Raw genomic sequence first — 21,434 nt, 5'->3', positions numbered from 1 at the left:
AGCACCTACCTCAGACAAGGTGTAGGAAGCTGTTTGTACAAACTAGCCTTGTAGGAGCTGCTAAGTGCAGTCATTCTGCTCGTGAGCAGGTCTCACCCCACCTGAAGCCTCCTCACCCAGCACCTAGATCCTCACCCAATGTGTGCACTGCCTGCAGGACTCTTGAATATGGAGACGCTGAAAGGTCTCAGACTTAGAACTGTCAAAGGTTCCGTGACTCAAAACTCTGAACCTGTTTTCCCATGGACACCATGCAGTGAACCAGGGCTACAAGTTCACCAGGGCTAGTTCCTGAGTGACCTACAAATCCCCCAAAGCCCACGGCAGGGCGGCAGGACTCTCTTGTTTGTCTAAGGTCTAGGCTGAGTGGGTAGGATAAATATTCTTCTCTATTCTCGAACTCAGGGTTCATCTTAGGCCAAAACTTAAATATTATTTTCACTGATCTATTTAGAGTATATTACTTCTAAAATATTAAGAGGCAAGCTTAACATAATAAACATGTATAAATAGGACAATTAATTGGCTCTGAACTTCCTGTCAGCAAGGCAAAACGGGAGAGAAGTTTAAGTTTTAAGGGCTATTTTTAAGTTTCCACAGCCCGATGAAGAAAACATTGAAGTCTGCTGAGAGAGAAGTGATCTTTAGGAGAAATGACCTGGGGAGATGGCCCACATAGGCAGTATGGTGAGCCTTGGAAACACGCGAACCATAAAACCTTCACAAGTCGCCTCTGTGCTGCCCACCAAGATCACGAGGCCTCTCCGCTGACAGGAGCCAGACTGACGCGGCCCAGCAGAAGGACGCCTTTCAGCTGAGGCAACCCAGTGGCCCCTTACAAGAATTACTCTAAAAATCATCAGTGGGCTCTGGTGACGGCCGCAAAGCTGTCAGTTCGAGGCTGAGCTGATAGCTGGCTTTCCACTAAAATTTCACAGTTCACTGATCAATATAAACGTTCTTAAAGTGGGCAGTGTCTGGCATTTTCCACCTAAGTGCACTTGCTGCCCCAGCCTCCAGGGGTGTCATTCCGACCCAGCACTCTGCCCCCCACCCCCTCCCAGCCCCACCCTTCAGGTTCTTAAAGCGCCACATCCTCCTTCCACTACCCCTCCAAGTTCACCCTCCTAGGGGGTAGCAGATCTCTGCTGGGCTCTGGGCCTGGCACCGTCCAAGCTAGCTCACACCAGATCGCAAATGTGAGGACGGCTCAGACTTTCTATATCCAGTGGCACCCCAGTGTCCATCACTAGCACATGTCCCCTTCTTTCAAAAAGGTAAGCAGATTTTTAATATATATATATATATATAAAAAATGGTATATAAAGCATGATTTCATAAACAAATTTTAACAGAGGTGTTTTATAAACATTATATAAGGTAGTTGGTCAAAGGTCATTTTCTTTTCATTCTTTTGTTTCTTTATATTTCACAAATTTTCTATCATAAATTGTTGTTACATTTGGAATTAGTATAAAGGCTAACCAAAAATCCAAAGGGCTCGGTTCACCCAGAATTTTAGGTGGGCTAACGAACCGACATGAAAACAATGCACTGTTCATGGGTGAGCCTATTAGGGCTGCAGCTTTATACATCTGGCTTTCTCCTTACGATTGACAAAGACAATTTAAAAAGACACTTTAGAGCATATTGCTTAAACTGCCTTCTGGTAATGATCTCTGTTAACTACACACATCAAGAGGACGTGAGCTGAGACTGCCCTGTGGCCAAGACCCTGTGCTCAATGCAGGGGCCCGGGTTGGATCCCTGGTCAGGGAACTAGATCCACATGCTGCAACTAAGACCTGGTGCAGCCAAATAAATAAATGAATCTTTAAAAAAATGTGAGTTCTCACTCTGCCTCCTGACTGGGGGCTGGAGAGTGGGCAGCTCTGGCTCTGGGAATACCAGCAAACTCCCTCAATACCCCCTGCAGAGTCACGGCATCAAACACAGTCTTTCACAGATCCTCAAAGTCAAACCTGCTAACAGTCAACTGACTTCCTAGAAAGGTCAGAATACAACAGAAGTCACTGGAAGAAGGATGAGAGGATTAATGCATACGTACAATCTGTTTTAAATGTACTGAGCTCAGGCGTCAAGGAGAATAAACGATCTCCCCATGGTGACAATCACCTATGGACTGGTTTCACTAAGATAATCCTCAGAAGCTGGGCTTTTAAACTTACGATCCTAACAATGACAGCACAACAGTCCATTCTCACAAGATCTCAGGATATGTAAAAATGAAGGTTTTTCATAATTTGGATTTTTCTACTTTAAAAACATAGTGAGCACTGGGAAGCCTGGCGTGTTGCACGCAGTTCATGGGGTCGCAGAGTCGGACATGATTCAGCAACTGAACAACAACGCTTTAAAACATCTGGTCAGTCAACTAAGCCTGAAAAAGGCCTAGAAGAAGAATCTCTAGCCACTCGACTAGGGCTGTTATTCCTGTCTTGGGAGCCAGAGTATTAGCACCAAAGTGCCTCAGGCTGATTCCCTCGGGCAGAGTCAAGGGCCATTATTCCACTTGACTCTATTCTAACCACGCCAGATCCTTCTCGACAAGCTGTGTAGTGAGGCTACTTCAACCGACATTTGCACAAAAGGGTAACTTTAAGTATAAACACTCCATTACTAATATTGCCATGTACTGTGTTGCTTCTTAAGTTCAGGGACAAGGTTACATTTTTATGCAGTAATCACTAATTTCTGATTAGCTTCTGTTTCTACAGGACAAGCTGGCCCTGTTGAGTTAAGCTGTATCATCTAGGGACAGAGTCCAGTTTACTGGTGTTTTTGCAGAGTTCAAGCTTTATTCCTAGAATCTGAGTAAGAACAGACTTTCTGCAAAGCTATGGTCAGTTCTGATGACAACAAACCATGTGTTCCTTTATTAACTTATACATAATTCCCTCAACTTCCTGGGTTGATGTCCACTTATCAGAGAAGAAGGTCAACACTGGCTTCCATGCAGATGGCCATCTTGTACGATGAGCTAGTACGGCACTGTCAGCAACTCTAAAACCAGGACTAGTTTATTAGACCCAAAGTTAATGGAAGTATGAAGTAACCTTAGGAAATAATAACCCAATAGTTCAAATCATTCATTTCCTTGGGGAAACATTTTGTAGGGCGCCCTCCCTGAGGGGCCCAAGGACCCTGGCAACTGTCTGGTGGTAATATCTGCCCTGAGCACTTTTTTTTCACAAGGTAAGAATGTATGTGCCGTGTGTGAAGTTGCTTCAGTGTGTCTGACTCTTTGCGACCCTTTAGATGGCTGCCTGCCAGGCTCCTGTGTCTGTGGGAGTCTTCAGGCAAGAATGCTGGAGTGGGGTGCCATGCCCTTCTCCAGGGAAGCTTCCTGAGGTCTCTTAAGCCTCCTGCTTGGCAGGCGGGTTCTTTGCCACTAGCGCCACCTGGGAATCGCAGGTCAAGAATACATTTTTCCAAGTTTTACAGCTTGGAGTCCAGATCCCCATGACAGCCCCGGGTGAGTGAGCAGACCCAGAGCCCCTTTGAGAGAAATTATGGTTATACCTGCAGCTGGAACATCAAGTCCAGTTTTGGGCAGAAGTGAAATGGCTCTCTGTCTGGGAGCAAATCACCAACTGTATTTTTCTCCTCCATTCCTCCCCGCCCCACCCATATTTTGGCTGAGCCACGTGGCATGTGGGATCTTAAGTTCCCTGACCAGGGGTTGAACCCATGCCCCTCGCAGTAGAAGCAAGGTGTTTTAACCACTGGTCCTCTTCTGTTTTTACAAGTTTTAACTCTGCCTTTTGTATGTCTGACCTCAGAAGCATGTGCCTGTCCCTCCCCAGGGACAGTGAACGCTGGGCAGCAGAAAAAACCCAGAGGAACATAGCTTTTGTTGCAAAAAACCCCAGAAAAACCAGTCAAGCAGACACAACCATTACGAGTTCTCACATAACTCCTCTTACTTACACCTCATTTCTCTGAAGTCATATACTTTTCTTACCTGGGTTTCACATCTGCTGGGATTTCTTTCTTAACATTTAAGACTTTTTTGCTTTTTTGTTTCACTTGAGACATTTCGTTTTCATGTTTTTCAGGCATGGCTTGTTTTCCCTTTTGCTTTTCTGTATCCTGTAAAAAAAAAAAAAAGTATACTTAATTGCTGAGTAAGATTAAAAATGCCTGATATAGTCCTAATTTGAAGGCAGAGACACAACACCAAAGATGGAAAAGATACATATATCACAAGTATACAAATGATAAGCTCCTTTCTTCAAATCGCTCTCAACGTGGTTCTGTCAATTTTCCAGCCTTTGATTTATCATAATTATGTTTTACTGGGTCTGAGTTATAAGGCATGTCAAAATTATACTCACATCCTGACTAGAGTAGGAGGTGACAGTCATAGCAACAGATTGATAGCTTGTTGTTAAGCACTGGGGAGCAAAGCCTTGCCCTTTTTACAAGAAAAGGTAAGGCAGGACAGCAGGATAGAGCGACACACTCCTGGTGATGGTCCTCATGCTGCGCACGAGGAAGCCCCCAGGGGAGAAGACAGCACAGGCGAAAGCGTGTCCCCCCAAGTGTTCATGGTAACGCACGCCTGTCACAGTGTCGCGGCGGCTGGGATGCCAACAGATGCACCATCCAGGGGAGGGGCCCAGCCATTCAGTCACTTATTCAGCCATCCTTCCCTGGTCACCCCGCTGGTGTCAGGCAACGGGGTTACCAAGAGGGCCCAGTCCCTTCCCTCAAGGATGGTGAAGTCTAGCAGGAGGGAGACACCGGACACAGATCAACTTGCGTCCACGCAGCAGTGTTCACTGGCTGGGACTGGAGCCTAGGAGCCGTCCCGTCGGCTGAAAAGGCCACAGCCCAGGTGCTGCTCAGAGCTGTGCTGCTCGACGAGCCCAGCGATGCTGCCCCTGGGTCCCAGTTTAGGCGCGCATGGGAACTACACCAGGCGCTCCAGACTAAGGGGAGCCGCCGCTACACCCACCCGTGAGCCCGGGGGCTAGTCTCTAAACAGGGCAGACACCATTCAGGCACTGGTGACCACCCTGGAGCCACCTGGAAAGCGGGCGTGCGCTGCTCACGTGCAGAAGACCACACACAGCATGGGCGTGAAGCGGAAAAACAGAAGCCTGGTTCTGTGTCAGGGCGCACAGGGCCAACTGCGGGGAGACACCCTGGCTGAAGGCCAGAGCTGCTGCGAGCGGTGGAGAGCTCCCACCAAAGGGCAGGTGAGTGTCCACAAGACAGGGTCAGGCTGCAGTTCAGGTCACATAGACCCATCCACCTGATGGCAGAGAGGGGTACAACGCCCTCCTGCCCCAGCACCTTCTGAGACTGTGCTGAGTCATGCAGGAAGTGTTCCGGGGCCACCCGACTCATGGAGAACTTTGCAGACCGTGAGCCCGAGGACAGGAACCTGGCCCTTCTGTCCACAGTTGTTTCTTCTTTTATTTTCATGGTTGTTTCTTAAGCGCCCACTATGCAGGTTCCCAACACGTGTTTGCTGAGTGCATGGGGAGAAGAGGGCTGGAAAAGACACACGTGAACGAGCAAATGACCTGCCAAGCTCGTAATCTAGTTGGGAAGAAAACACACACGACAGGCGGATGCGTCAGTTACAAAGAAACAAGAGCGCGGAGCTGAGGCCAGAGCGCGGAGGGGCTCGTTCCCAGTGGTCTGGAGGTTAGGACTGAGCTTCCACCGCAGGGGGCATAGGTTCAATCCCTGGACAGGGAAGTAAATCCCGCATGTGACTGAAAGCAACAGCAGCAGCAGCGAGCGCTGAGGGGGAGGAATAAAAACTGCTCAGCAGCGAGAATGGCAACAGGCATGGAGGTGGCCGGACTGGAGCAGCATCTGTGAGAAAGTACACGACGGGGCAAGAGCCGACGACCAGGAGGAAATGAATCGCAGAGGAGGGAGGATGATGCCGGAGGGTGTGGGGGACAGAGTGCTGGCGGTGCTCGGCTGGAGGGGAGTGCCGAACGAGTGCTCAGGCGAATGCTGCAAAGGCGGAAAGAAGGCAAGCAAAGCTGGGGAGCAAGTCTGTGCTGAGAACGCTGTCCAGATGCTTGAAGTTCCTCTGCTGTTTTTCCTTTGTTACTGATGCATTCGCCTGTTTTGTGTGTGAAACACACGCTCTAGTTTCTTCCCAACTAGATTACAAACCCGGCAGGTCATTTGCTCGTGCACGCGTGTCTTTTCCAGCTCTCTTCTCCCCATGCACTCAGCAAACATGTGTTGAGAATCTGCGTGCTGGGTGCCTGAGAAACCGCCGAGGACAGAAAGGCCAGGTTCCTGTCTCAAGGGGCTGAGACCCCACTTGAGGACCACGAGCTGGCTGTCTGCTCCTCTGTAGCAGCTGGCACAGAGTGCCAGCCCCAGCCATGGACGGCGCTGAATGGGCCCAGAGCAGCTGCCAGGCCTCAGGGACGCACAGGCGAGGGCAGTGACAGGAAGTGTCATGTGCAGACTTGACTTTAAAACTTAACAGGTGAGGATGACACTGCTGGACGTCTGTAAGAAATGATTCCTTAAGCCACTAGATTAAGACCGAAACAGAAATTCAGCCCCACAATATTAAAGGCTCTATTTGGCTCATTTTACATTTGAAATATGGTCATTTAGAAATAAAAAGGTCCAAAGGGAATTACACCCTCACTTTTCCTCACACCTTATAACACACGCTCTCCGACACAGCCACAGCAGTAACATCACCCTCCATCCACCTCGCGGCCACGGTGCCCAGGCATTTGGCAGTACGACTCCTGATGCCCACGACCCCCTTGGAGCTGAGCGTGGGGAGTGAGGACGCCTTTCTGGTGTGCTGGGGGAGTGCTCGGAGCTAGGGGGCCCCTGGGGCTGGGTCACAGCCACCGCTCTGCCTGCTCCCAGGGCTCACTGTGCCAGCGGCGGCACAACAGGACACAGCCAATATAATCAAAACAAAGTGGGGTAACTCCTTCCCATCCTTTTTTGATACTTAAAATCTGAGACAATTTTCATGAGCCAGAGTGGTTACTATTTCAGACAGACCCTAACTTTCCAATTTCTAACTATTCCACCTTATTAGCAGGCTTCCTGACCTGTCCCCTGGGGAAAGGAACTTATTCTCGCCCGGAGCTGTGGTGCCTGTGCAGGAGAGACAGGTAACCCGGGCGGGCACATGCCCCGAGCACAGCCATTCTGCGCCCACCCCGCCACACGAGGCCGCCCTACCTCCTTGAGGAGAGGCTCTGTGTCTGGGTTGGAGGTCTCTGTGGTGGTGGAGGAGCTGTCGTCGTCAGCCAAGGAGTCCTTCAGCTCGTCTTCCAGGGCCCTCCCCTTTCCCTTCTTCTCCTTCTCCTCCTGCTTCTTGGGGGGCTTCACCTTGCGCTGAGGAGGCTTTCCTTTCCCTGCGGGTGAGAGTCAAAGTAAAAGAGCCCTTGATATTTCAACAGCTTGGAAAACACAGCCGTTCAAACTCTTTTTGAAGAGGCTGAACTCTGATTAGTAACAGTTTCTCTGTTTCTTCTCTAAAGCTTCTCAAATTAACATTTGACTTTCTGATTAGAATATTTTACAAGATCAACAATTTTTGAGGCATAAGTGATATACAATAAGATACGCCCATTTTAAGTGTACAGTTCAATGAGTTTTGGCAACTCGCTAGTTTTCACAAATCTATGTGTCTCTAGAAGACAGCTGGCCCTTGAACAACAGGGGGTTAATCCGTATACAGGTTACAGCCGGCCCTCCACGTCTGTGGCTCCTCTGCAACCAGATTCACCCAACTGGGGACCCTGTGGTACTGTAGTTTCTACTGCTGGAAAAAATCCACATAAAAGTGGATCTATGCAGTTCAAACGCTTGCTGCTCAAGGGTCATCTGTACTTTTATATCCCAGAGATGACACAGCGTTGAGAAGTCAGAGGAGTGAAAACCAGAGATTCCGTCAACCTCTCTGGTGATGGGAGCCTGACGGTGACACGGGATGAGCTGCCACATGTGTCACTTGCGGGGTGCCGAGAACCCTGGCGGCTGAGTACAAATTCCGGCCCTCCCGTTGGTAGCTCCTTGATCTCGCCCTCTCATCTGCAGACTCGGCGAGATGACCTTACAGTGCTGTGAGGAGGAATTACAGGCAGCCCCTGGACAGTGTCCAGCCGCTGCTATGTATGGGCAGAAGGTAAAACAGAGTGACAAAAGGCCTATTATTTTAACTAATGTGGACGCTCCCAAGACAGACAAGAAAACAGCCACAACATCTGAGTGCCCGTTGCGCTGCAGTGCTGTGTGTCCTGGGAATACGGCAGTGAGAACCATCAACACAATCCCTGCCCTCAAGGAGCTTCCACCCTAACGGGAACAGAGCAGCAGAGAAGCCCATGGGAGGACGCCGACCCCTCGGACTACGTCCAAGAAGCCACCTGGGCAGGCAGGCTGGGCACAGCTGCAGAAGCCACATCTGCCACCGTTGAACCCATTCTATGTCATTTAAAAATATATCTCCTTAATATACCTTATTTAAAACCCCGATGCCTTATGGTGACTGTTGATGGATGCCAGTGACTCAAACTTTAAATTAAATTTCTCCAAATCACAGAGTTAGTTAGTAAGTGGCAGAGCCAGGATGTGATCTGGGTCTGCCTGAAGGCAGAGCCTGGCCTCACCACCCCATGGCACTTGGCACGCCCCCAACTGAGATAAAGCCGCCCCTCAGACTGCCAACGGCAGACAGACACCAGGGTGGCGACAGATCCCGTGGTTTCTGCAGTGCATATAGACACTGCAAGTGGCCGCACCCGGCTTAGCGCATTCTCGGGTTTTAACCCTCAATCCAGCAATGCGCCCAGCCAGTCCCCAGGGCTCACGTGTCACGGGAGGAAAAACCAGAGAAATACAGAATCTAGGCTGTCCAGTTGCAGAGGTCCTGCTCAGGCCAGCCACGAAAGGAAGGTATTTCTGGGGCCCCTCTTCCATGAGGGACAGTGACTGCAGGGGTGGTAGAGAAGAGATGGGATGTCTAACTCCAAGCTGTCTAACTCAGAGAAGGCGAGGGCTGGGGAGACCCTGTTCCTATGACAAGGGGTCATTCTCAACAGTCTACAAAAGCCAGACATCGCTGAAGCTCATTACAAGAAGATTTCTTTGAGATTTTGGGGAGGGCGGGGGAGAGAACAGGGCACTTCTGGAAAGAGAAGTGCCAAAGAATGGAAAGAAACATTACATATTTAACGTAAACACACAGGCTATTTGGCAGGGGTGCTGGGGTAAGTTTTAGAGAGATGATAAAGGTTCCACCAGCTGATGGTTTTATGATATATTAATACCATTGTTCCGCAAGAGCTTCCCAGGTGGCAGTACTGGTAAAGAATTTGCCTGCCAATTAGGAGACGCAAGAGACACAGGTTCAATCCCTGGGTTGGGAAGATCCCTTGGAGGAGGAAATGACAACGCACTCCAGTATTCCTGCCTGGAGAACTCCATGGACAGAGGAGCCTGGTGGGCTACAGCCCATGGGGCTGCAACGAGTTGGACACTCCTGAGCAAATGAGCGCCGTGGCACCATTCTGCAACCCCAAGATCAATGCCCATCGTTTAAAGTTCATTTAAAAGACTGACTTTCTACATGTATGTTGTGCTTCAATAAAAACACTTATTGAAGAAAAAAACAACACGAAGACCTGGCTCATTCCTTCTTTCCCAACAGCAGTGCTGGGAAGGATATCAAAAGCGGTGGCTGCTCGTGTGAAGCCGGCAGTCACTGTCTCTTCGTGGCCTCAAGAATCACCTCCATCATTAAATAGCTTTTAGTAGGTTGACTCTAGGACCACCGTGAAAAGTAAAGAACTTATGTTCTAGATGAATGACGCTGAAAAGAAAAGATGGGCCCATTGTATCGGTGTCAGAGGGCTGTCTTAGACCAAGGAACAAGGGGTTCATTTTGCTAGAGCCTCTCTTTGTGCTAAGATAAGATAATATATATTTATTTTCTTATGCTCTAGATAAGGGAAAAACACATTATGTAACCAGATCTAATTTTAAAAAGAGGAACCTTAATCATCCATTTAATATTACTGTAAAAATTACCCTAAAATATGTAAGCTCTATTTACTCATTATTGACCAGGGAATTTTTGCAGAAATGAATGCCAGTGGCTGGCAATTTCTTATGTAAGTGAATACTGAAATACCTCTGGTCAATAATGTTCAGGTAATAAAAGACGTATTAATACGTCTCTGGTCAATAATGTGTTAGAAAAATGAGATAACAACAAAGAAAATTTCTGTGGAAGAAGTTAAATATTATTCAAGACTTTTGACTATCTTATAAACCCAAATGCAAGTAATTCTATGAAGACTGTATAGAACCAGTCTTCATATCACTGGAATTAAGAAATTTTCTAAAACTCCTGGACTCTGGAGGGTCAGGTTTCTTTTGGCTTCTCAGGGCTGCCAAGTACCCTGTTCAAACCAAAGGCAATTCCTGGTACATCAGTGAGGGGGTACTGAAATAGGCTCAGAATAACACAGCATGGCTGCCACAGAAGAGAGAGTAAGTCACAAAAAAGTTCAGGCTGTACAGGGAATAAACTGAGAAACAGCCAGAGGCCATTTACCGTTTTTCACATATGGACTCCGGAAGTTACAAATAAGCCCGCCTGTGCATGTGTGGCGGAGAAGGCAATGGCACCCCACTCCAGCACTCTTGCCTGGAAAATCCCATGGACGGAGGAGCCTGGAAGGCCGCAGTCCATGGGGTCGCAAAGAGTCGGACAAGACTCAGTGACCTCACTTTCACTTTTCACTTTCATGCATTGGAGAAGGAAATGGCAAACCACTCCAGTGTTCTTGCCTGGAGAATCCCAGGGACGGGGGAGCCTTGTGGGCTGCCGTCTATGGGGTCACACAGAGTCGGACACGACTGAAGTGACTTAGCAGCAGTAGCAGCAGTGCATGTGTGGTGTGTAGGCTTCTGTGAAGGCAGCCCCACGTCATGCCCTCATGGAACTATCTCAGTGTGGGTGACCTCACTCCTCTTGAGGACACTGCAGAGGTGATGGGAGGCCACTTCCAAGAGTAGGTCACAGAAGACCGAGACTTCTGTCCGCCAGCCTGTTCTCTCTTTTGAATGTTTGCCTGCTTGCTCTGGTAAAGCCAATTGCACTGAGCTGCCCTACAGAGAGGACCCAACAGGCTGCTGGCCATAGTCAGCAAAAAACTGAGACCAGCAGTCCAACAGGCCATGAAGAACTGAATCCTGCTCTCAGCCACCTGAGTGAGCCTGGAAGCAGGTCCACCAGCAGCTGAACCTTGCAAAGACTTTAGCCCCAGGCGACACCTTGACTGCCGTTCTGTGAGAACCTGGCAAGCTGTGCCCAGATGCCTGACCCCTAGAAACTGTGCTAGTAAATGATGGGGTCTAAGTCACTGGGTTTTGGGGCAATCTGTTGCTTACAGACAGATGATTAATACAGCACGTATGTATGCATGCTCAGTCATGTCCAACGCTCTGTGACCCATGGACTATAGCTCACCAGGCTCCTCTGTCCGTGGGATTCTCCAGGAAAGAATACTGGAGTGGGCTGCCATCTCCTCCTCCAAGGGATCTTCCTGACCCAAGGATGGAACTCACGTCTCCTGCACTGGCAGGCAGATCCTTTACCACTGAGTCACCTGGGGTGAAAACAGCATAAGGAGCTCTAAAGCAGGGTTGGCCGCTTCTGGGAAGGGCCAGGCAGTAAGCGCCTTCAGGTTTCCACCCTGACAGCCTCTGCTGCTGCGGCACGAAAGCCGCACAGATGACGTGTGAATGAACAGGCACGCTGGCCCGAGGACAGGTGACGGCTTTGTCCACGGGCTGTGGTTTGCCAATCCCTGCTCTAAAGCGCAGGTTGTACAGAAATCCTATTTTTGGGTCAAAAGGCAGATGACTGCCATTTACCACTGTGTTAAAAACTATTTTAATGATGGAAAAGAAAAAGCTCAACCTACCACAGTAACATAGTCATCACAGGCAGTGAAAATAAAAACAGTAGGTGTCCAACAAATTCCTGAATTGGTAAGTATTTGGTAAGAGAAATATGGGTATCTTTTATGACACTCAGATACTTCTATTTGCATCTTGATGCGAAAGAGCTGAAGTCCAAGGGCAGAGATGAATGTGAGCCAGAAGAACACCTGCTAAATTAGCTGCTCATCACAATTACGACTGAGATAGCCCCCTACACACGCACTGGCTGTCCCCTTGAGTGTCACACTGTCCCAGAAGTGAGAAGGTATGGTTACCTTTGCTTTTCGACAAGGGTGAAGGTGGCTGCTCTGTAAACACATCTAGGGGCGGGGCGTCGTGGTGCTCGAAGTCTTTGTCCATGGCTTCGATGAGACTGGTGATGTCTGAGTCCTCGGAGCTGTGCCGGGTGCTGCCGGGGTGCTCTGGGTGGGGCGGGGGTGCGAGGGGCGCAGGGGACAGCCTCTCGGGCTGTGGCTCCTGCTGCTGAGGCACTGGCGGCGGCGGCGGGGGCGAGTGCTGTTCCAGGGGGCTGTGGCCATGGTGCTGGCTGCTGTGCTGGCCCTGTCTGGCCCCCTTGGACTTCCGGCCTGCGGTGTGACCCTGGGCCATGCTGTGGGACTCGAAGACCAGTGGGCTGGCTTTGCTCGCCGACTGGGCATTAGTCCTGCCAGAGGCACTCGCACTGTTTTTGGCTCTGACGTTTTCCACGTCAGCCGAGTTTCTATTGCTGTGACTGCTGTGCGGGTGGACCGACGGGCTACACTGCTTGTGACTCCCTGCGCTGGGCCGGGAGGCCGAGCCACCTGCTCCACAGAAGCCCCGACTGTGACCGGGGTCACAGCTGAGTGTGTTCAAGCTGAAAAAAATGATCAGTAATAGCAAACTGTGAGATCTAACATTAAAAGAAAATTACAGGACATTCATGTGGTCCAGTGGCTACGTCTCCATGCTCCCAACGCACGGAGGGGGCCCAGGTTTGTACCCTGGTCGGGGACTAGATCCCACATGCTGCAGCTCAGAGTCTGCATGCCATAACCAAGATCCTGCATGCCTTCAGGGACGAACGAAGATCCCATGTGCCACAACTAAGACCCGGGACGTCGAAGTACAGAAGTAAATTGAAAAAAATTATACGTACTTCATCAGTAGAGCCACTGCATATATGAATGACCCTTGGGTAGTTCTACTCGTGACAAGAAATAGGATACTTTTCACAACTCTACTGGGTCTGTTCTATCTGAAAATTTGGGCAGTAAGTCACTGGCCTCAGGTAGAGTATTTTAACCCTCATCAATGTAATAAACACATGGGATCTTCTAAGAGTTCTCAGTAACTGAGAGTGATACACAGGGCATTACAATTTTTTCCCCCGAGCAAAGACGAAAAGAAGAAACTTATTTTTTCTTTTAATTACATCAGCCAAATCTATGCATATTAGAGAATTTATCTCCAGCAGGTGCACATACTTTCCTTCAGATGAAATACCAACGATTCTCCTGAGATCAAATGGTCTCCCCACATCAAAGGGCGGGTTCGAGGCCTCAAAGGACAGCCGCCTTCGGAAGGGCTCCCAAATTCCTTGAGCTTCTAAATAGGCTGTTCCAATTACCAAGAGAAACAGCGCACTGCAGGGGGAGAAAAGATGGAGAATCCGGGTTCACGTGTTAGTGTGAGAGCAGCAGGATTTGATACTAAGGGCAGAGTTTCTTGGTAAAGTACACAACAATATAAAAAAACAAAATGCCTGTGACGAGCAAAAGCATCTGGGATAAAAGTCTGCCCACAGACTTCTCCAGCGTGCCAGTGTACAGGCAGGCTTGTACGGAGGAGATAACCACTAGAATCAGAACAGACACTGGAGGGCACCTTTCCTTCTGCCAAGCAGCAGCTCTTTAGTTCTAACTCTCCAGACCAACTCTCTTCCCTTGAAGGATGGGTTGGGTAAACATGCAAGTTAATTGAGAGGCGAGTAGATCTCATTCTTAAAAAATAAAGAAACAGACTGAAAAAAGGATGAGGATGCTAAGGGTTTAAAAAATATTTCTCATCAGTTTTACATTCTTTAGGTATGATATGACTCAATTAGCATACCCTATTATGTTTGAGTACATTTCATATGCCCAAATCAAGTAATTTCCTGGTAAATTATGAGGCTTTTTTTTTCCTTTAAGAAATTAAGCTGTACTGTATGTGTGTAACAAATTTTATAGGTAGAAAAGACTCTGGTTTATTGCATATGTCATCCAAGAGGGGTTTAGGTCTGACTGCTCCCACTGGTGTATGTAAGCCTGACTAGGCAGGGCTGCCTCTTTTGTCTGTTGGGTGGATCCCTGGCAATCAGAACAGTGCCTGGCACCCAGGGGGAGCCGTGATCAACAGCGTCAAGTGATACATACACACCAACCTCGAAAGAAGACACAAGTACCTCATTATTCCTGAGATGATGATGTACAGAGCCAGCTCCCAGTTGGGCCTGGGCAGGGCTTCTGCACAGGTTGCTAACATATGGTAAGGAAGGGATGCATTCAATACAAACACAAACTCAGAGCCACTGGCTGTTATAAACTTCAGTTCACGGATGACTCTAGAAGCCGTGAAATCAGGAGTAAACCTAAAATGCAAAGGTGGCAGTGAGACTAGGTTTTTAAAAATATACTGCAAGCAGTTTAAATATAATAATTTGAAACAGAGCACAGAATTTTAGAGATTGGCACTTTTATTCAACTTTCTCATTTTCAGATGGACAAAGTATTGTCCTATGAGGTTAAATAACCAAAACAACTTTATTTTGTGGATAACTAGAAACTACATAGAAAGAGAACAATGGTTGACTTTCCAAAATCAGTAATTCAGAGAGAAGTCTCTGAGCTTCTTTCCTTTCCTTTTTTTTTTTCTGTATTTAATTCCTTCTCCTCTCCCATGATACACTCACAATAATGCCTTTTTCCCCCCCAAGAAACCCATCCCAGCCCTACTGATGTACATCTCCTCAAGCACTGCTTTCTGTCCCATTTATTTAGTTTTTGTGTTAACTGTAAGCTCTCCAAGCACACGACCTGCACCTTGAGGCCAGGTGTCTTACTCCCCACTGAACCTGCAGGTGCAGAGTGCTGCGCCTCACACAAGCGAGAGAGGCACTAACGAAGAAGACGCCCGCTGAGGACCATGGAGTGAACCATGGAGTGAGCGTTCGACTAAAGGGCGGTGGTTACGTGTATTAGTGAACCCTTATAACAAGCTGTCAATTGTTAAAACGTGCTGCAACTATTACCCGTAGGCATTACCACTGTTTTCTGACCAAACTCTCACACGACCTGGGAAAACTGCATGTGTGAGACCCAGTGTCTGCTCTACTGAGAATGATCTTACAGTTGGTTCTCTACAAAAACTTGAGAGTTTTTAAAAAATTAAGTATGTTTTAAATTATGAAAGCATGATAACACATTTACAGGAGACTTCAAATAAAGTTACATATAGTCCCACTATATATATATACACACACACACACATATACTTATCAGATCAGATCAGTCGCTCAGTCGTGTCCGACTCTTTGCGACCCCATAGTTCCACTATATAATTACTTTTTAAGTAGATAAGTTAAGATTTTTAGTTGGAGTTTCAATATCAAGCGCTCAAAAACTAATAGAAAGAATAGGCAAAAAAGCAGAAGGATATAGTAGACCTGACCTGAAAAGCACTATGAACCAATTCAACATATTTAAAATTTATAGTTTTTACACAACAGCAGGATACATATTCAATTTTCCATAGACAATGAACCAGGAGACACTGGAACATATCCAGGGACATAAAACAAGGTGCAAAAATCGAAAATAATTTTGAAACTGGTTTCTTAGTTTATCTGATCTACTTTGGAGTTTCCACAATTTTGAAAACAAAGAAATGAAGAAGTAACCAAAGACTAAGTGGGAAAAAAAAAGATTTAGTGATTCATTATCTTATGAGAAAATACTTACAGAATGACTATGTCTTTAGAGGCATTGGCGCTCAGTGCAAACTCTTGACAATTGACGACTTTAAAGCCATATCCCTCACAGGAGTACCCACTGACTTCAATGGTTTCTATGTGAATTGGAAGTTGTCCTGTGTTCTCTACTTTAAATGTTCTTTTCAATGTGAAATTGGGTTCCCTTAGTCTCATACCTAAAGGAAAAAAATGAGGAGTGTAAATCTTGCTGTCCCGTGCACCAGGTCCAAGTGACGATAACACATCCTTCACGAACGTATCCCAGAGATTATGACGGAGCTCGTCAGGCCAAAGGGATGAGCCACCACCCAGGTTTCATCAGGAAGTTCTCTTATTTGTTAAGTCATTTTAGATGGCGGAAGTTTAATTAGGCTTTGTATTTCACATTCAGAGTAAATCAGCTAAGGTATGCAATGAACACTGATACTTCAAAGCTCGTAAGATCCAAATGCAGCAACTCTGACAGCAAGTCCGGGTGCTCCCTTAAAGTCTCAAGTGCTCATCAGTCATACATGCACATGCCCATGTAGAAACAGTGTTCCTGTTTCTGGAACCACTTACTGTTGAAAAGGAGCGCTGATATTCGTGCGCGTGCCTACGACAAGAACACTCACCCTCTGTACAGTCTTTCAGCAGTGCTTCTGTGATTTTGAAGCGTAAGGAGCTCCCTGGGCCCGGAAGCTTGCCTGCCACCCTCAGGTTCTCGGTTGTCCCCTGTCCTTGGACCATCACGGCATCCATCACAGTCAGGTTATTTCTACGTAAGAAGAAGAAGCCCAGATTGTCCTCCCCTTAAATTTGCACAATCTTTTGATCTTGAGTTTTACTGCTGCTTTATAAACAATGTGAAGATTAATACAGTAAATTGAACGGTCAAACGTTGGCACTTGAAAAATTTAAAAACGTTTACATGACGAAGAGCAAGAGTTTTACATTTTCAAGAGTCACACATGTACAGTAGACACTAGTCATGTCTTTTAGTTAAAAATATAATCACAATGTTATGTTTCATGAGGTTTGGTGTGTGTGTGTGCACATATTTTGGACAAAATGAATACCCTGTTTCATAAATAAATTAATGCAAATATTAATATTGAAACAAATCAAGAAAGGACTCTTATATAAGTACCAGAAGTCAACCCACACTTAAATCACAGAACATACCTGATTATGATTAGGGAAGAAACAGTTCTATTGTGAACTGGAGTAAACTTTACTTTGACAGATTTCTTTTCTCCAGGTTTTAAAATTAAGTTTAAAACTAAATGTCGGGAGAGGCCCTCTGTGAATCCTGTTGAACTCTGCAGTGGGTGAGCCTTGAATCATTGGGCAAACAAACAAGAGTCATTAGTATATTTTCTGAAAAAAATTTTTCCCCTTTACCCCATCCACAGCCGAGTATTAGTTTCTCAAAATGACTAAACAAATTTATCCCTTATGATTTAGATCCTGGATAGCTGTCAAGCAGAGCAACCGATGATGACAACTTCATATTCTGCATTAAGTCCCCAAAGGGGTTTTATTCCCCAGGTCACCAGAGTCTTCATGTTTGTACTAAGCACTTGTTTTTGTGTACAGATCTTTTAACGTTAAAGGTTCTGAAACATGACATAAAAAACCAGAAAAGGACACACACCCAAGAGATGAACAGCTCAATGCTTTAACACAAAGCAAACAGCTGAGTGGCCAGCGCCCAGCGTCCTGAAGTCCTGCTGGTGCTGCCCCTCACCTGTCAGTCATGGTTTTCCTGCCTCTCCCCTCAGAAGGCTACTGGCTGCAGAGTTTTAAGGCCACATCATTTTATTTATGAAGGTATTTCCAATTCATATCAATCTATCTTTGAATTTTATTTTGAAAGCTAAGCCCCTTATTATTGTTTCATAAACACTTAATGATTTAAAGTTCAAATAAGTTCTGTTTAATAATTAAAATATGACTTCTTGACAGTTACAGATAAGATTAAAAAGATTTGCTTTTTATTAAAAAAAAAATCATAGTTAACACTGCTCTGATTTCAAGTAACATTAAACTTTTTTGGGGGCGGAAGGGCTGGTAGTACTTGGGTATAAATGTCCATGGCACTTTATATACCTGCTAACCTGTGGGAGGAGAGTGAATTTTCTATGATTTTCTACTATACACAGATCTATTTCAACAGCATGATTCTATGGACATAATTTCATAGCTAATAAACTCTGTGAAGCACACTACTTTTCAACTCTCTCTTCTGAGGCGGCTATTTTTTTCCTGCATTGAAAATTCTTCTCTGTCAATGTCTCCTAGTACAACAATGTTCTGACTGCTCCCAAATGGCTGGTGAGTAGGTTCCCTTTAAATCAACTGTTCTGAGTAACTGACAAGCACATTATACACTATACCTATAGTCCCAACAAACAAATTCTGATGACATGGAAAATACTTTAGGATTCTGTGATACCTCTGGGCTAACACTCAGTAATTTTCATAGTGGTGGTTCTTGAAGAGGGATTCACGGACCCTTGGGGATCTGAGAGGTCTTTTTAGGTGTGTCAAAACTACTTTCAAAACACAGACCAAAGTTCTTTGCCTTTTTCACTGTGTTAACATTAGCACAAGCAAAAGCAATGGTGGGTAATTAAACTGCTGACCCTTTAGCTAGAAGCAAGGTAGCCTTATCAAACCTCCTTGGTAGCCATGGCTTTTCTTCACTGCCAGGCACTTACAGCTAACAAAAACCCAAACCAAAACCTGTGACTGATTAACTAGTAATAAATATTAATCTTAAATCTCAACCCTTGAGCACGAGGCTTTTCACTACCGTGTGATAGAGCGAGGATGCCTGAAGCGCCCCTGCAGCAGGCTGGCCCATGCCGTCTGGAAGAGCTATTTGAGATGCCAACAGAACTAGCTCCTTCCTCAAGGGGCTCCATTTCTATTTGAAAAATGACTGAGAGTCAATATATGACTATTCAGACTGGGGTATTTAGTAGACATTTCCACAAAAATGAAGTCCATCTGTTCCTTTAAGGAAAGCAACTGAAGCATTTGTCGCCAATGGTAAAATTCAACTGTTTGAGTGTAATTTAGAATTTTGGCCTTGTGAACTTGAGAGCTTCCCAATAGTTAAAGAATTCCCTGATGAGATTCATGGTTACAGGGATGAACATGATTTTTTGGATACTGCAGAGTGAAACTGTATCAACATTTGGAAGCTCTGCATATGTTAGTGACCAATATTTTCCAAATGATTGGTGTATATAGTGTTATGACAGCTAAAAAGGCAATTAAGACATCCTTTCTGCAACTACATGCATGTGTGAGGTCGGATCAGATCTTTATCATATACTTCAACCAAAACAATACATCTTAAGGGGCTGAATGCAGAAGCAGACATGAGAATCTATCTGTATATTAAGTCTGACAGCCACTGACGAACTCTGTAAAAATGTAAAACAATCTGTTTATTGCAAAACTGTTTTTAAAAATACATATCTATTTTTTCATTTTTATATTATCTGTCAAACAGAATGGGCTTATCATTATTTTAAATGAATTAAATCACTATTTTAAGGATCTCAGTTTTCATTTCTAATATGGTCAATAATGACAGATATAACCTGCAAAAACAAAAAACCTCTCTGGAGTCCTTAATAATTTTTAAAAACTGAGATAAAGCAGAAATCCTAAATTATTTTTCAGACTGTAAAGGAATCCTGAGATCAAATAATTTTAGATCCACAGTTTTACAGCACCGTAGAGAACTGTGAGAGAATTTATTTGAAGCTGACCTGAAGACCTCCTCCAGAATTTCTTATTTAGAATAAATTTCTGGGATCTAGGGCATTCTTATTCATCTTCCTACCTCTTATAATACCTACATCTTATAGGTACCACCAAAGATTTGGTAAGATAAGAAAGGCAAATACTAGGTCATTTACTTCTTATGTTTATTTTCTCTCTTTATAAGTGCAGAGTGAACGGAATTTGTGGTTACTGAACTTTCTAGATATTATCATTTAGATATCTGGATAATATCTAGATATTTGGATAACCCTGAACTTATTATTTTTATGGCATTTTTTAATGGTATCTTTATGGACAGAAACAAAGAAAATTTTAAAAATGATTCCAAGAGAATGGCATGGATTAGAATACGAGACTCTCTAAATTTTAGTCTAGTGTGCTACCTATTACTCAGCAGAAAAAAAAAAAATTGAAAATTACTTAGAAAAATAACTTTCTTATATAAGACTGACTTAAAAATAGATCTATAAAAAGTATTCCATAAAGGTCTGGCTAATATATGTTTTATAGATTAAAACATAAAATTATGGGAAAGAACACAAATACTTGAAAAACTATAAAACATGTGGCTGGAGAGTAGTTAGTGATTCCTAACCAGTAATGCCCATGTGTCACATAAGCCTGGGCAAGGGCTCCCGACTCTGGGGGAACTACATGTGAACTTGGCCCTGCCAGCCATCACAGGTATGAACTTGGCCAAGGTACTTCCTCTCCCTGAGCTCTGTTCTTCCACCACCAGCAGAACATGTGAAATACTTATCTCTCAGGGTGGCTAGTGATAGCCCAGCCAGGCTGTTGTAGTGATTATGCGAAATTACAAACGTGAATGCACCCAACATGGTGCTGACACATACTAGCTACTCAGGGAATGCTGAAAACCTTTCATTCTCGCCTGTGAGCCACAGACTGACTCATGCAGTCCACATTCCCCGAGGGCTTCCCATTCGCCAAGCGATTCATCTAAGGGCTTCCATGTTGGTTTGTTTCATCTGTTAAAAACCCCTGTGACATCCAGATTATTAAGTTCACATTGCTACAGAGGCTCAAGTTTGGAAAGGTTGACACGCTTGGTCGAGGTGACCAAGCTGGTAGGTACACAGGCATGAGGACCCCAGGAGCCGACCTCCCTTGTTCCAAATGGGAAGCAGCCAAGTCACAGCTCCTTGACAGACTGGGACCTGTGCACTGCAAGGGCCCACAGCGAGGAGAGAAAGGAGGGGCAGACGACTGTTCCCATCAAAGTCAGTCAGATGATGGAAGATTAACTAGACTCTCACTCTTATTCATTCAACACCTTTCGTTTTATAAATGTGAGAAAAACTAAGATAAATAGAAGACAAGTCCTCAAGGAGCCTATACCCAGATTTGGGAAACACGGCACCACACAAGAAAAACAAACACCGAAGTTAACACAGGTGTAAATGAAGAGTCAGGGAAAATCAGAGGGCTGAACTGGTGGAGGGTCCACAGCCCGCGGGGCTGGTGTGCACAGGCTGTCTAAGGAGACGAGACGAGCTGGGCAGAAGGAAGGGCCCGGAGGCCAAGGGACTTGGGCCGATCTGCAGGTGGCGTCAGTTCCGAGTGCCAATTCCTGACTGACACAAGAAAGTTTTAAGTTCCTACATAATTGTGAGTGGGTTAGTGGCTGCTCAGCCTGGCCTGCATGACA

At 45.7% G+C, this 21,434-nt stretch overlaps 1 protein-coding gene across 2 annotated transcripts in view; it reads right to left on the bottom strand.

Moving 5' to 3' along the window:
* TMEM131 (transmembrane protein 131) overlaps positions 1-21,434 on the bottom strand; it is a 180,892-nt gene that overhangs the window by 7,950 nt on the left and 151,508 nt on the right. For both annotated transcript variants that reach the window (XM_086328103.1, XM_086328105.1), the window contains exons 26-33: positions 17,147-17,298; positions 16,597-16,739; positions 15,972-16,158; positions 14,417-14,602; positions 13,458-13,616; positions 12,267-12,847; positions 7,216-7,391; positions 3,986-4,113 (exon numbers count right to left, since the gene is read on the bottom strand). In XM_086328103.1, coding sequence (XP_086184229.1) covers positions 3,986-4,113; positions 7,216-7,391; positions 12,267-12,847; positions 13,458-13,616; positions 14,417-14,602; positions 15,972-16,158; positions 16,597-16,739; positions 17,147-17,298 — 1,712 coding nt within the window. The remainder of the gene's footprint in view (positions 1-3,985; positions 4,114-7,215; positions 7,392-12,266; positions 12,848-13,457; positions 13,617-14,416; positions 14,603-15,971; positions 16,159-16,596; positions 16,740-17,146; positions 17,299-21,434) is intronic.

This window comes from Bos grunniens, chromosome 11, assembly GCF_055505025.1.
Source record: "Bos grunniens cultivar Pamir isolate PY7600 chromosome 11, Bosgru_T2T1.0, whole genome shotgun sequence".
Classification (NCBI taxonomy): domain Eukaryota; kingdom Metazoa; phylum Chordata; class Mammalia; order Artiodactyla; family Bovidae; genus Bos; species Bos grunniens.
The sequence above is the reverse complement of the archived record's forward strand: the minus strand, read 5'-3'. Positions and strand labels throughout refer to the sequence as shown.